The sequence below is a fragment of the Trichomycterus rosablanca genome, chromosome 22, assembly GCF_030014385.1.
Source record: "Trichomycterus rosablanca isolate fTriRos1 chromosome 22, fTriRos1.hap1, whole genome shotgun sequence".
NCBI classification, from domain to species: Eukaryota; Metazoa; Chordata; class Actinopteri; order Siluriformes; family Trichomycteridae; genus Trichomycterus; species Trichomycterus rosablanca.
The window spans coordinates 21045878-21060393 of NC_086009.1; the positions used below are offsets into that span (position 1 = coordinate 21045878).

The 14516-nt window shown below is 40.1% G+C and overlaps 1 protein-coding gene across 1 annotated transcript; it reads right to left on the reverse strand.

Annotated features, from left to right (window-relative positions):
* Window positions 1-30: 30 nt before the first annotated feature.
* ube2d2l (ubiquitin-conjugating enzyme E2D 2 (UBC4/5 homolog, yeast), like) lies at window positions 31-8601 on the reverse strand. The gene is made up of 7 exons (XM_063018629.1): window positions 8293-8601; window positions 5548-5611; window positions 4546-4577; window positions 4358-4435; window positions 2608-2713; window positions 2431-2524; window positions 31-830 (listed from the first exon to the last, which is right to left on the reverse strand). The coding sequence occupies exons 1-7, from the start codon at window positions 8314-8316 to the stop codon at window positions 785-787; spliced, it is 444 nt and encodes a 147-aa protein (XP_062874699.1). The 5' UTR covers window positions 8317-8601; the 3' UTR covers window positions 31-784.
* Window positions 8602-14516: the final 5915 nt, after the last annotated feature.

Sequence of the window (14516 nt, forward strand, 5' to 3'; positions counted from 1 at the left end):
GAGACATCCAGCCGACGCCAGAACATCTGATCCATTTACCACCTTTATTGAGAAACCAAATGGACATCTAGAGGAGCTATTAGTTCACCGGTCATCCGTCGAGAGCTTCCAATCGTTTAATTCAGTGCAATAAGCAAACAGTGTGAAGGACGAGAGATGAACTAACAGCCCCCTGTTCTAAAAATAAAAAAAAATAAACAAAATACAGGAGTAACAAATAAAAGTCCTCAGACTCCCTTGAAGTGGACGCGTGTTTGTACACGGTCTGCGTTTTCAGCACAGCACCGAAGCGCAGTTATTCCCCTGTCAACATGCATGCAGGTAGATCTGATACTGCTCGTACGTGTCGATGAAATAGTGGGACTAAATATTTATAGATCTGTATTTCACAGACCGTATCGCTATCGGAAAAGCTTATAAAAATGTCAAGGTCGCTCGTAAAGGACCGTCGTTTCATAGGTTTACGTCTTTATTTCTTCTTAATAGCACCGTCAACGTGTGGCGTGAATTATTACGCTTCTCTTTCTGGTCTGATTTGCTTTTCCTGCTTCGTTTCCCTAACGCCGAATAAAAAGCGACCGCATCGAGGTGCACGGAGATTCACATGAGAGGGACATGAAACGAGTGAACGGAGAACTCATTAGGTCTGAGAGACAGAGGGAAGTGCCAATCCGTCGGAACAATAGAATGAGAGAAAGAAAAATCGGGGGAGAAATAGAGCCAGCCTGTAGAATGTTCTTCCAGCTATAATGCAGAGTTGTTGGAGTGATATTTAATCGGGGTATCACATGGCGTATTTTTGGGTCCATTCTCGCGCTATTCTGTTATACCTGCAGGAAGAGAGAGAGAGAGAGAGAGAGAGAGAGAGAGAGAGAGAGAGAGAGAGAGAGAGAGGAGAGAGAGTGTTAGCACCGTCGACACATGCTGGGCTTGCACGGCTCGGGCCAATTTGTGCCTCGGCCAAAACACACTGCAGAATCATGAAGGTCAAACCCTGTACACCTCATCCCCACAGTCTTAAAATATCTCATCATTTATCATGCGCTTATACATCAAACCATTTATGCTCATCATGGATATAATAATAATCATTATTATTATTATTATTATTATATAGGGCAGAAATCCCTTTATTTGCCATATAGACATTACAGATGTGCAGTCCATGTCATTTCTTGTCGCATAGAATTTGATTCATAAAAAGTCGGCCTTCCTGATATTTATTCAACTTTATGATCATATATGATTGTATACAAGTACTGACTGTTGCTTTGTCCCTTTATTAACTGAAAGGGAGACAGACTATTCCTGGTACTGCATCAGCACTAGTGTTAATGTCATGGCAGTGATATATCCCAGCTTGTTCGGAAGCTGCGGTAGGAGCGCGGGAACGGTGGAGCCGAGAGGGTTAAGGGCCTTGCTCAAGGGCCCAAAAGTGGCTGCACACAACCTTCCAGTTGGCAACCCAGTTGGTTCCAGCGCTCCCTTTTACTGAGCGCAATGGAGTTACAGATGTCAAGTCAAGTCAAGTCAACTTTATTTATATAGCGCTTTTTACAATATACATTGTCTCAAAGCAACTTTACAAAATCCAGGACCAACAGATACAAAAACCCCTGTTGAGCAAGCCGAGGGCGACAGTTTAAAATGTCCCATTTAAAAAACAGACACTATTAAAACAGAGTGGCTTCTATGGCATCTTTTCAGCTAGAACGACAGCCAGTCTTCTGGGAAGGCTTCTCACAAGACTTTGGAGTACGTCTGTGGGAACTTGTGCCCGTTCTGTCAAAAGATGACACTTGATTGATCAAGTGATGTTCCGGTTCATTCCAGAGCTGAGTGGGGGCTGAGGTCAGGGCTCTTCTTAATGTCTTCTATGCTGGAACAGGTAAGGGCCTTCCCTAAACTGTTGCTGCAAAGTTGGAAGCGCATAGTTTCCTTCATATAACTCATTTATTACGCATGTTAGCAACTCGCTCACTCTCTTAACCGCTTATCCAATCAGGGTTGCGGGTGCTTGCTGGAGCCTATCCCAGTTTTTCAATGGGCGCAAGGCACACAGTAACACCCTGGACGGGGCGCCAGTCTATCGCAGGGCTCACACACACACACACATTCACCTATGGGGCGATTCAGTGTCTCCAATCAACCTGACTGCATGTTTTTGGACTGTGGGAGGAAACCGGAGCTCCCGGAGGAAACCCACGCAGACACAGGGGAGAACATGCAAACTCCACACACTCACCTGGGAATCGAACCCAGGACCTTCTTGCTGTCAGACCCTTCCCCCGTAATAACAGAAAGCATCCAAGGATCGATTCACAGGCATTTTTTAAATGATCACTCGGATACAGACCCGGCAAAATATATAAAAAAAAAGCTTCGTTATTTGATGTAGTTTGTTTACGAATCGAAGGAAGACACACTTACTTTTCATTGTCTGTCTTATATATGCGTGCTATCTCTGGCACTAGTGGGTCGTCTGGGTTTGGGTCACATAACAGTGAGCAGATGGACAACAGAACTGTAACAGAACACAGATTCATTCTTACCAGCCTCCAAAACACACAGACATGAATATCATACTGCAATGTGATCGAATCCCACCTTTAGAAATAGTTAATGCTGGTGACCACTGTGATCTTAGAATATCCAGACAGATGCTGCCGTTACTGTTAATGTTCGGGTGATAGATTCGTGTGGTGAACGCGACCTGCACAGGAGAGAGAGAGAGGGAAATGATGACCGCAGGCATTACACATGAACACACAACACCGTTAATCCCGAGCCTTCACTATTAAAACCCAGCAAAAGCAGCTTCGCTATCGACCAGTCGGGCGTCGCACAAAGTCGCCTGTTCTTCAAAACTGAGAGATACTGATGCAGAGCTAGCACTGCATGACTCTGTATGCGATACTGCTCTCTGTCAGACCCCATCTCAGGCGAATGTGTGGTGTCAGAGGGGGCGCATGATAGTCTGCAGCTCTCTTTGGTCAGAGACTTGCAATTGGGGAAATGGATACGACCAGATTAGGAGAATATGTTCAAATAATTAGTCAAGAGTCAAAAATGACTAAGACAACCTACGAAAAGCAGGAATACCCTGGACAAGGTGCCAGGCCACCCGGGCATATCCAGTCGTGTCTGTACAGACGCCAGACCGGCCGCCAGCACCTCTGAGATTCATGTTTTTAACCGATTTATTATTATTTACAGTAGGTCCTCGACTTAGGTCGGAGATCCGTTCCTACGGACGCGACGTAACGCGATTTTCGCCGCAAGTCGGAACACACCTACGTCACACGGAGCACCACGTACAACGCCGTCTTCCTCGCATAGCGCCGCGCGACGACGTATTCGTCCGCTCCGCTCGCCAACTAGTTCCCGTGCGAACTTTGTTTTTACGTCGCGAGCGCCGTACGTCGGAAGGACGGAACAAGACTTCCTTAATAAATGTATGGGAGATGGCGACGTAACCACGAAACGCCGTATGTCGAGTCCGCCGTAACCCGAGGACTTACTGTATTAGGATTTTAATGTCGTGTTTTACACACTTTGGTGTTCACCCAAGTTTAATGTCAATCACAGTCGCGTATCTCCGATTAACCTGGCTGCATGTCTTTGGACAGAGCTCCCGGGGAGAACATGCAAACTTCACACAGAAGGGACCCGGGCCACTCAACCTGGGGATCGAACCCAGGACCTTCTTGCTGTGAGGCAATATAAATAAATGTATATATATTTATATATATACATACATTTTCAGCATTTAGCAGACGCTTTTATCCAAAGCGACTTACAGTACAGTTACAGTATACAGTCTGAGCAATTGAGGGTTAAGGGCCTTGCTCAAGGGCCCAACAGCAGCAACCTGGCAGTCGTGGGGCTTGAACCAGCGACCTTCTGATTACTAGTCCAGTACCTTAACCACTAGGCTATGATATGATATAAAGGATCATATCACAGGTGTTCATATGTGTGCTTTGAGTTTTATACTGGTAAACAGGGCTAGATAAGAGTAAACCAGACAGCAGAGCTTACAGGAGACAAACTGGGTGTGACATTAGTGACTGGTGGCATTTTAGAATGCATGCAAAGCGAGGCAGGCGCTTTCTGTACCACCGGCCTGATAACGAACGCGTTTTGGATAAAACCCAGTGGTTTTGTTGAAAAGTAATTTTGTGTTCATGTGCAGCAGCTTGAAGTCCGATTGGCTCCAAGCTTTCGATCCCGTCCACTTCACTTTTTTGGGGGGTTTGCTGTGTGTATTTTGCTTCATCCTGCTCCTGGAGGAACCTGAATCTTGTACACATGCTAAAATGATAAAGCCTGTGGCATTAAAATGATCTGTACGTACCTTGGGTGGTTTGAATGGGTAGTCTGTAGGGAAATGAATGGTCAGGAAGAACACACCGCCCTGATACGGACTGTCGTTCTGCAAACCACACGAGCAGAAGGAACACATCAACACGGCTGTATTTGGTTACGCGTGAAAAACAGAAACACTTTGCATGGAGGGGAAAGACGAGAGATTTGCATACTCACAGGTCCCATAATCGTGGCTTGCCAATGAAACACTGCGAACGAATAGATCAAACGTTAGCAGAAAGAATATTCTGGATAAAAATCTATATTTAACACTGATCATCACTGCTATGTGCAATAAATATTCGGGCCATTGCGTTAAATGGGTGCAATTTCTGTCCCCAGGATCTTATATGTACAAATGTGTATGAAAATTAACTTCAAAATGCACTTTTTAATTGAGCAAAGTGTCCTGCATTGATTTACTTGCAAATGTAGGATATATAATGTAAAACATCCATAAAAACTCCCTCTAACACTGAAAAAGTAGTATTTTTTTCCATGTCCCCACTCTCTAGCATGACACTTCTATGTTTTTAATCTTTATTTTCCATAAGAAATGTAGAATAATGTGGTTAAAATCCTTGTCTTAGTCACGTCCCCGGGTTTTCACTCAGTCAGTCCTGTTACCCTCACATATTCAGTCCCATTTTGAACAGAAATGTACATGATCTGTATCTACTGAAAATCACAGGAAGAGCATTAGTAGGTTCTCCCTTTGTTTCCCTGTATGTTTGACTGAGAAGATTCCTCTAATCGTTCATTCCTGGTATCTCCATTTCTTAGTTCTTATTTGTTTATTTTAAAAAGAACATTTTGTGATAATCACTAGACTGTGCCCGGTGTGCTGGTGCTTTTAGCATGTTCTCCATGCTGCTAGATTTCATGTATTTACTAGTAATTCTGTTACAGCTCATCTCTCACTTAGAAACCTTGTACTAATATATTTTATATATATTTTAAATATAGTAAACACAACAATTGGGCTATAAAGTCTAAACACACGGCTGTGAACAGAACAGAGTCGCTGAGTACTCCAGATCTGATTCTGATTCATTTCACATCAGGACTGGAGCAGCCTGTTTTAATCACGGCAGGACCAAAGGGCGTCCACCCGTGGTCCTAAAACATGATTTAACAGTACGGCAGGGTCAGCTATAAAGTGGAAACGATAGCACTCACGGTCATCTCCCACCGGCCCTGCGGAACACTGCGCTGGAGGATCCCGACCCAGGTCGGTGAGTTCCTACACACACACACACACCAGAAGAGATTACAATTACAGCTATAATTGTAAGGAAACCCAGTACCTGCTGATTAACTGGTTTAATACAACAGAAACTTGTCACTGGCAGCCAGTATACATACTACTGATTTTTTATTTAGTGCATTCCAAACTACAGAACCTGAATCTTTACAGAAATTAAGCAGTGATCTTTATAAACTGGTGCATTCGAAAGCAAAACATATAGTTTAGACTCTGCACTTCGTTCCTGCAGCACGGAAAACATTTGAACACACCAGTAAAACCAGTCCATCATTTAAATATTCAGCTGGGTACAAGGACATAAAATTTGTCCACATCAGCTTACTGGCCCTGGATGTGTATAGCTCTGTTTTTGGAAGGATTTACGTTTACATTTAAGGCATTTAGCAGACACAAGCAACTAGGGTTTAAGAGCCATGTTCAGGGGCCCGACACTGGCTGGATTGAACCAGCAACTTTTTAAAGACCAGTCCAGTACATAAACCACTGAGCTACCGCTGCCCAGCATTTGATATCTGGTACTTTGAATAATCTCGATGTTCTGACTAAAGATTCGCTGCTGCTTTCACACAATTAAATCACACAAAATAAATAATTAATTGGATTTATAAAAGTAAACAAAAACAACCATACAGAAATTAAACAATGAGAATGACAGCGGTACCTGATATCAAACATCTAGAAAAGATTGACGTTAACTGTGCAGGTCTCGCCGTTCTAAAGGAATTTAGGCCGTGCTTAAACACAAGCTACCACATTAATAGCTTCTATAAAGTTCGTTTCATACAGTATTTCTGAACTGCTCAGACTAATCAAGAGACAAAAGCGGAACGGTTATATTAGTCATTGTTGTTAAAGTACGAGCCTGAGCGCCCCATAAAGCCACCGATGCTGAAACAACAACACAGCTGCCTGTACACACACAATAACCCTGGGGATTTAACTACCTGGATGATTGTGTGTTAAAAGCACTTTTTTTTTCTGTCGGTACGGCCAACCGCGATTATGATTCACGATTAAATGGGACGGCACTTCATGTTCCTGCAAGAAATGAAGCTTATTAACTCAACCAATGATACTCAAAGAGCACGGTTATATAGGACAGCAGGTAATTCTAAGCAGATGTAGTTTGGGAGGGAAAAAAGGCACGGAGAGCGCGTAGTTTTGTAAGAAATAAACATGCGCACTGTATATGTGATTGTTAGACTTGATGGAGGGAACACGGGTGAGTACAAGGACAGTTACTGGGCTGACTTTACTACTGTGACTGTCTATGATGACGTTTCTCTAAACATCTTTAGCTGCACAATAAAACACATAACTTTAACAAATACATTTCCGTTCCGTTCATTTGCATTAGTCTTTGCATTAACTTTTTATAGTGATGTATTCACGATGATCAGGGCTCGCCGCTCATGCTGGTTACGAGGACGACAGCTTAATTTATTTTCTCCCAACGTTTACACAATCATCTGCTTTACGCCTTCTAATTCAGCAGGTATTAACAATTAAATGTCCTGTAAAAATGGACCAAGAGGCAGGTCGCTATATATAAAGCTTTAAAGTTTTATGCCTTTATTTATTATGTATTTTCAAGTCTGCCAATTTTCCTGTACACACTGCTCATTTTATGGTTTCTGACTCAGAGATATATGATATAAATATTCCAATCATTTACTGTTTACTATAATGCACTTCTACACTTATATCTTAACACATATGTATATAATGTAGATCTATATTATATTGGTATATGTGTTTTATACACCTTTTCGGAGGTACCTAATGAATAATGTGCTGTGCCTAGTGTTCTAAGTTACTGCTGCATCCATCTGATGTATATATGTGAACGCATATTTGGGTCAAATCCACTTCATTCCCACGTTTTATTGACGCTTAATCCCGGGTAGGGTTAGGGTGGGTCTGGATTCCCTGAAATCCCTGTGCACAGTGCAGTAACCCACCCCAGACAGGATGCCAATCCATTGAAGAGCCTCAGCCATGTCTGTATGTAGACGCCCAACTGGCCGATAGCACCCTGGATCACCATGGATTCCAGTGGTAGTGTGATAGAGTAATTTACCGCTGTTAAGAAAGTGGTAGCCTATTGGGTAGATCTTTGGGCCATCAGATAAGGTTGTGTGATCCTGGCTCTGACATGCTGCCACTTTTGGGCCCTTGAACAAGGCCCTTAAACCTCTCAGCTCCAGGGGCGGCGTACAATAGCTTCCAAATAAGCTGTGATGTGTGGAAAAAGCATTTTATTGTACTGCACATGTGTAAATGTTTATATTAGAAATAAATTCCATCTGTCATGTAATTATGCCATAAAATTTCACTTGTATTGATATTAAAGTAAGTAGTTATAATCAATGGTACAATATTTAACTAATCAGGAATGCCTGCAACATTATTAGAAATAACAAAATAAAGGATTGTCGCTAGACAATCAGAAACTGGCTGCGTCCCAAATCACATTCTACCCAATATTGTGTCAAAATCGTGCCAGTAACAGTATTTCGTACGATTGGATGCGATTTGGGACACAGCCAGTAACTTAAATAACTAGCTGTGCTGTAATATATGTGAAAGTCGACACGATCGACATAACATAAAACTGACCAAATGTTTAAAATGTGTCCAAGTTGAGTTATATTTACCTTGTGAATTCGCTTCAACGCCATTCTGTCTCTGTGAGGAAGAAAGTTGAGATTTAGCCGGTTAGCTCAGCTTAGCTTTTTTCGGCGACGAAGCTAATGCTAAGCTAATAGATGAATGTTGCTGTCGACGCCAATCGGACCAAACTAACCAGCCAACGTTAAACCACCGCCGGCCAATTTGTTAATAGTAAATATTGTAATTTATTTGAGGCTATCAAACTGTCGGCAGGTATGAAGTGATTTATTTTTAATTCTGTTTAACACCGTGTGTACGTGTGTGTCCTCTCTATTCTCGCTACACAAAATGTCTTCTTTCCCTAGAAGCGTTATTTTTTCCCCACCCGTTTTTCAACAAATCCCGCCTTCTTTAATCGGATTGGCTTAACCCTATGAAACGTATGAACATTGACCAATCAGCGGATCCGTTGCGTGTATCGATACTTATCAGGAGGCGGGGCTTGTCGGAAAGCAGGTGGGAAAAATAACAACACCTACTACACACACCCAATCAACAGGGTCCCAAACAGCTCCCACCTTCTGAATACACTGCAGCATAAGATAAAAAAAAAACAACAATACAAAGAAGACCTTGTGATTTTTGCGTGGAAAACGTTCAATAATGTGTACACTTTGTTGTTGCGACGTGTCTATAGTATACATAAAGGGATTGCTCACATAATCATGCTGGTACTATTTCATCTAATGCGTTACATCATAACCAAACACCTCCCAGTGCAATACATCATTATTAACCCTCTCCTCAAATTATGCCATTAATACAACTTTTCCAAACGCATTACATCATAACCAAATAGTCTTCCAAAAAAAGATTGACATTTTTCTGCATTTAGCAGATGCTTTTATCCAAAGCAACTTACAATGTACAGTTTAAGCAATTGAGCATTAAGGGCCTTGCTCAAGGGCCCAACAGTGGCAACCTGGCAGTGGTGGGGCTTGAACCGGCAACCTTCTGATTACCTGTCCAGTATCTTAACCACTAGGCTACAACTGTTAAAAAAACATTTAACATAAAAACAAAACCCTTCCAGTACATTACACAAAAAAACAGTCCCCATTATATAACATCAACACAAAACCATTCCAGTACATTACATAAAACAATCCCCAATATCAACACACAACCATTCCAGTACGTTACATAAAACAATCCCCAATATCAACACACAACCATTTCAGTACGTTACACAACAACTAATCCCCAATATATAACATCGACACAAAACAGGCACTGTATGTCAAGTGGCAAATACCATCTCAATACTGAATGAAACGTGTTGGTGGCAGAATCATGCAACATCCCAGTGGCAAGGACAGGGACATTGCTATGAAAGAATCAGAATTCAGAATCAGAATCTTTATTGTTCGCCAAGTACCAGATGTACAAGGAATTTCTTTTGGTGCAGGTGTCAACATACATACACCAAGTTAAATAATAGAAAAGAAACACTATATATAAACATAGAATAAAAAATAAAATAGGGATGAATGCAGCCAAAGACAGATACATGCTTGAGGAAAACCTCATACAGTACACACATGAATTCAGAATGAAGTGACAGTTCACCATACAACAAACTAACAGCCAAGACAACACTAGACACACAGAATGCCCTAAAGTGGCCAAAAGCCCAGACTTGAATCTGTGTAGACATAAAAACGGCAGTTCACTGACAAGGTTTAATTATTTTTGTGATTTAAAAGTTTGTGTCTGATTACACATTCAGATTATGCTTTGTCATGTTAATGTAGTTTTAGTTTCATTCTGTGCCGTCCAATAGAAAGTGTTGGGTTGAAGACTAGACCTTATAAACAAATGTATAGGCGCGGCAGTTCAGTTTACCAGTGTAGAGAGGTGTTACTCAGAGAGGACACAAGAGACGAAGCTCAACTATGGCTCGGCATATTCATCTCTTATTTGCTGTGATCATTATTGGTAAGTTTCAAGCCACATGATTGTACATGTCTTATCTTAAAATTTCTCTCTAGCCAAAGAAAAACTGTGTAACTTACAGCTGTTCTGTACATTAGACTGAATATTAAACATAAAAAAGTCTTCAGTTTTACTTTCCACTGAAACAGGTGTGTATGCAGAAAGCAAAAGTGAAACCTTCCGCATTCCAGTAGATGAAATTACAGGTAAGGAATCAACTGGTCACAATAATCCTGATCAGCCTCTAGTCTTTTATCGTGGACAATTTCTGATCACAGGACGCTGCTGGATTTATATTATAATTAAAGCACTACTGTGTGTCTTCCTAACAAAAGCATTAAGGTGTTTAGAAATCCCAACAACACTACTGCACCTGATGTGGTCATACCAGTACAACACCATGTCATTACCATGTTAGTATCACTGCAGTGCTAAGATTCGTCCACCACCAGCAGCATCTGGTCAGTGGGGGGCCCGTGTGGGGGGGTCTCTTTCGGTTGATAAATGGGATAAATGGGGGGTACAGTGCAACAGATGGACTACAGTTGGTAATTGTATAGCCACACTGTTCATCTGGTGGATGTAGCTTGTATAATAAGGTGTACCTGATGAAAATGAAAGTGTCTAGTGTGTGTATATGTACAGTTTATAATTAAAATGAACATTTTATTGTTAAAAATTATGTAAACGTTGATTCTGTAATAAAGTAACTAGTTTATTACATAAAATAAATAATATAAAGGTCACTTGTGGTCAGTAATATACATTCGTGAGAAATTTAGATCTTTTATCATATGACGGGGCACATGGTTGGACAGCCACAGTGTCTTGGTTAATCTCATAACCACATCAGAACTGAAAGTTGTTTTACTTTGATGTTTTCTGAAGTACACCAATAAACGTGTACCATACGTTTGCAGAGTAATTAATAAGTGATGCCTGAATCAACACAGCGCAACAACATTCGTTGGCAAACACCATGTTACATATGCTGAGCTCATCTATCTGCCTGATCGTGATTTAAGTGCCAGCTGTACCATGTGTTGTTTTATGATGTCTCTCACTAATTGTGTTATTTAATGAACTCATTATCATTTTCAGAATGCTTTCAGAGGGGACTGCTAGCTAACCACTGCCTCAATACAGGTAGGATGAATATTGGTTTACAAAGAAAACATTCTTTAACATACCATACCTTTAACTTCATTATATACCTATTATTATACACCCTATTATACACTCTGAAAGTATGTAGCTTAGCCGTAGAAACCAATTGAAAACATTGTAGTTCTTGCTCTAGTTCTTGCTAATACTATCTGCCCCAACTGAAAATGCAACCTGTAAAGTTTGGTGCAGGAGAAATAACGTACTCCTACATGTGATAGCATTCTAGAGAAATGTACTTCCAACCCGGTGTCAACAGTCTGGAATTCTCTTCTATTGTTTGGTGTAAGTTTGGGATGTAAGAACTTGATCAGCTTGCACAGCTTTAGCCTCATTAAATACTTTTGGGGTAAATAGGAATGACTGTGAGTCAAAACTTAGTCCCCAGTATCAGAGCCTGACTTCACTAATGCTCTTATGTGAAGTACGTCCCCCAAAATATTCATATATACTCAAAATACCCCCCTTAAGTATACTGGTGTTAAAATCTTAGATAAAGTATTCCACTCACAAGCTTTGCATAATGTTAGGATCCATCAGAGTTACTTTCAGTTGTTGAAATGGCAGGGGACCCCCCCCCCCCAACCCTAAACATGGTAGATTTGATCCCCCCTAAATAAATTCATGACTACAGCCTTGGTGGAAAAACATTTTCAGGAGAGTAGAAGTCATGTATGTATTAATAACAGTGTTTTTGGTGATTGGGTTCCACAAGCATGTAATGATTCGATGTATCGATACGATACAAGAATTTTGTTTTATTAACTCAGTAACACAAAACGTCTGTATTTGTCTTGTTCCTGTTTAAGTCTGTGTGATAAAGAAGTGCATCAAAGAGGGATATGATCTCCTCTATGAAAACTCCTGTAAGTTATTAAGTTGTCTGTCTGTCTGTCTGTCTGTCTGTCTGTCTGTCTGTCTATCTATTTGTCTGTCTATCTATCTATCTATCTATCTATCTATCTATCTATCTATCTATCTATCTATCTATCTATCTATCTATCTGTCTCTCCGCCTGTCTATCTATCTATCTATCTATCTATCTATCTATCTATCTATCTATCTATCTATCTATCTATCTATCTATCTATCTATCTATCTATTTGTCTGTCTCTCCGCCTGTCTGTCTGTCTGTCTGTCTGTCTGTCTGTCTGTCTGTCTGTCTGTCTATCTATCTATCTATCTATCTATCTATCTATCTATCTATTTGTCTGTCTCTCTGTCTGTCTGCCTATATGTCTGTCTGTCTGTCTTTACACTGAATCTTTTTTTAAATCAGTGGTTTATTTAATCATGACCTGTGTCACTTATTTACTCTCACAATTTTAACTTTAGCTTTAGTTTGTTTACTCCCCTGCTAGCATATTAGCATGTTTTGTTGCTTAGCTTGTTTATTACGGTTGTAGTTTTTTGCTTTTGTTAGTCTGTTTTGTTATGATTTAAATTTCTAAAATGTGTAAAAATAAAAGCATATAAGCCATCAGATTGTATGAGCCTGATGATGAACGTAAATAAAGAATCGTTCATTAATTAATCAGGGTTCTTGTTGTTTGTTTCAGCTTACAGTCTTGAAGGAGATGATGTTCGTCGTGAGTACAAAAGTTTATTATGTATAAAACAGAACCACAAACTATGTAAGTTTAATATTTATTTTCCTTTCTGTCTCTCAGGTGTTGCACACTGTGCAGTTGATAAATGCACTGATGGAATAATGAGCAGAAAAGATAACGGAGCTTCAGGAGGGATTTTCTCTGGTAAATAAAACTGTTTTTTTTTTTTTTTTTTTTTTTTTTACTTTTTTTTTTTAGCTGTTCCCATGTTCAGGTGTCAGTATTGTGAACTTGGTCCTTTATACCAGACTTTATACCGAATGCCCTTCCTTACACAACCCTCCTATTTCTATCTAATGTCTGTTTCAGTCATCACAACCATCAGTTTCAGCTCTAAAAGCCCAGTACACAGTGGATCAAACTTACTGGTGTGTTTTATCTCTTATACAGGATTTACTGGACCATTCCAGGCTTGTCTACAAGCAATGAGAACCTGTGTGCAGAACCCAAGAGATGAACTGTAATGTGGAAGCAACACCAACAACAACAACCACATGGAAACATCACAAGTTTATGATGATCAATTTGGATTAAACGGAGTGTAAGATTTATTAAAAATGTAAGGCTTTGAGTCTTAATTTATGCAATTAATTGCATATATGTATGTTCGATCAGAGTGTTCATTAGCTGATCAATTGGATCAGGTGTAGAACAAGATACCAGAATAAAGTCGTCAGCGAGATGTGACGCTGTTTGTCCACTAGATGGCAGCAAAGCGCCTCAATGCACATTACATTCCGTTCCTTTTATTATATTTATTATATTTTAGTTTTAATTATTTTTTATTTATCTGTCCTTTTAAATTTTTATATTTTGACCAAACGAGTAAAAGTAAAACTTGAGTATGTGTTTTATCCACATTAAAATAATGTCCTGTTATTCAGACAGATCTAGTTTAAACATGTAAATCACATATTCTATATACAATATATATGTTTACTTGACATATTGTAAGTTTAAAGTTATAGCCTTATGAGTTTATTTTTTTGGTAGTGGGGTGAATATTTAAAAATGGATCTCTGTGCTACGGTACGTTTTTTTTAAATCTGCCATCATACATTTAATAAATAACCCTTCTTGACCAGGGACCAAGTGTGCTAAAGAGGACTGTATGGGTAGGACGAGAAACTGTGCAGACGGTGGATTTGTCAGTAAGAATAGCAGCATATTCATAACCCGACTGCAATCGATTGGATTAAAATGGTATCGTGAAAAATAAAAAAATATAGAGATATACAGATTTCTTATTTTATGCCAGCCAGTCATGCCCATAACAAGGGCCAATCACCTTCTTAACACAAACCATGAATAAACTGATTGTGAGGAATATTTAACACAGCCACAATGTCATTTCAGTTTGGTTGGCATTTGCTGTTGGTTATGCCACTGTAATGTATTATATTTCTGTGCCATGTGATAGAGTACCTGTACCAACTACCCCGGCTTCCCAATAAACCCAATAAAGCAGGATGAGCGGGGACAGAAGAAAATTAAGTTTA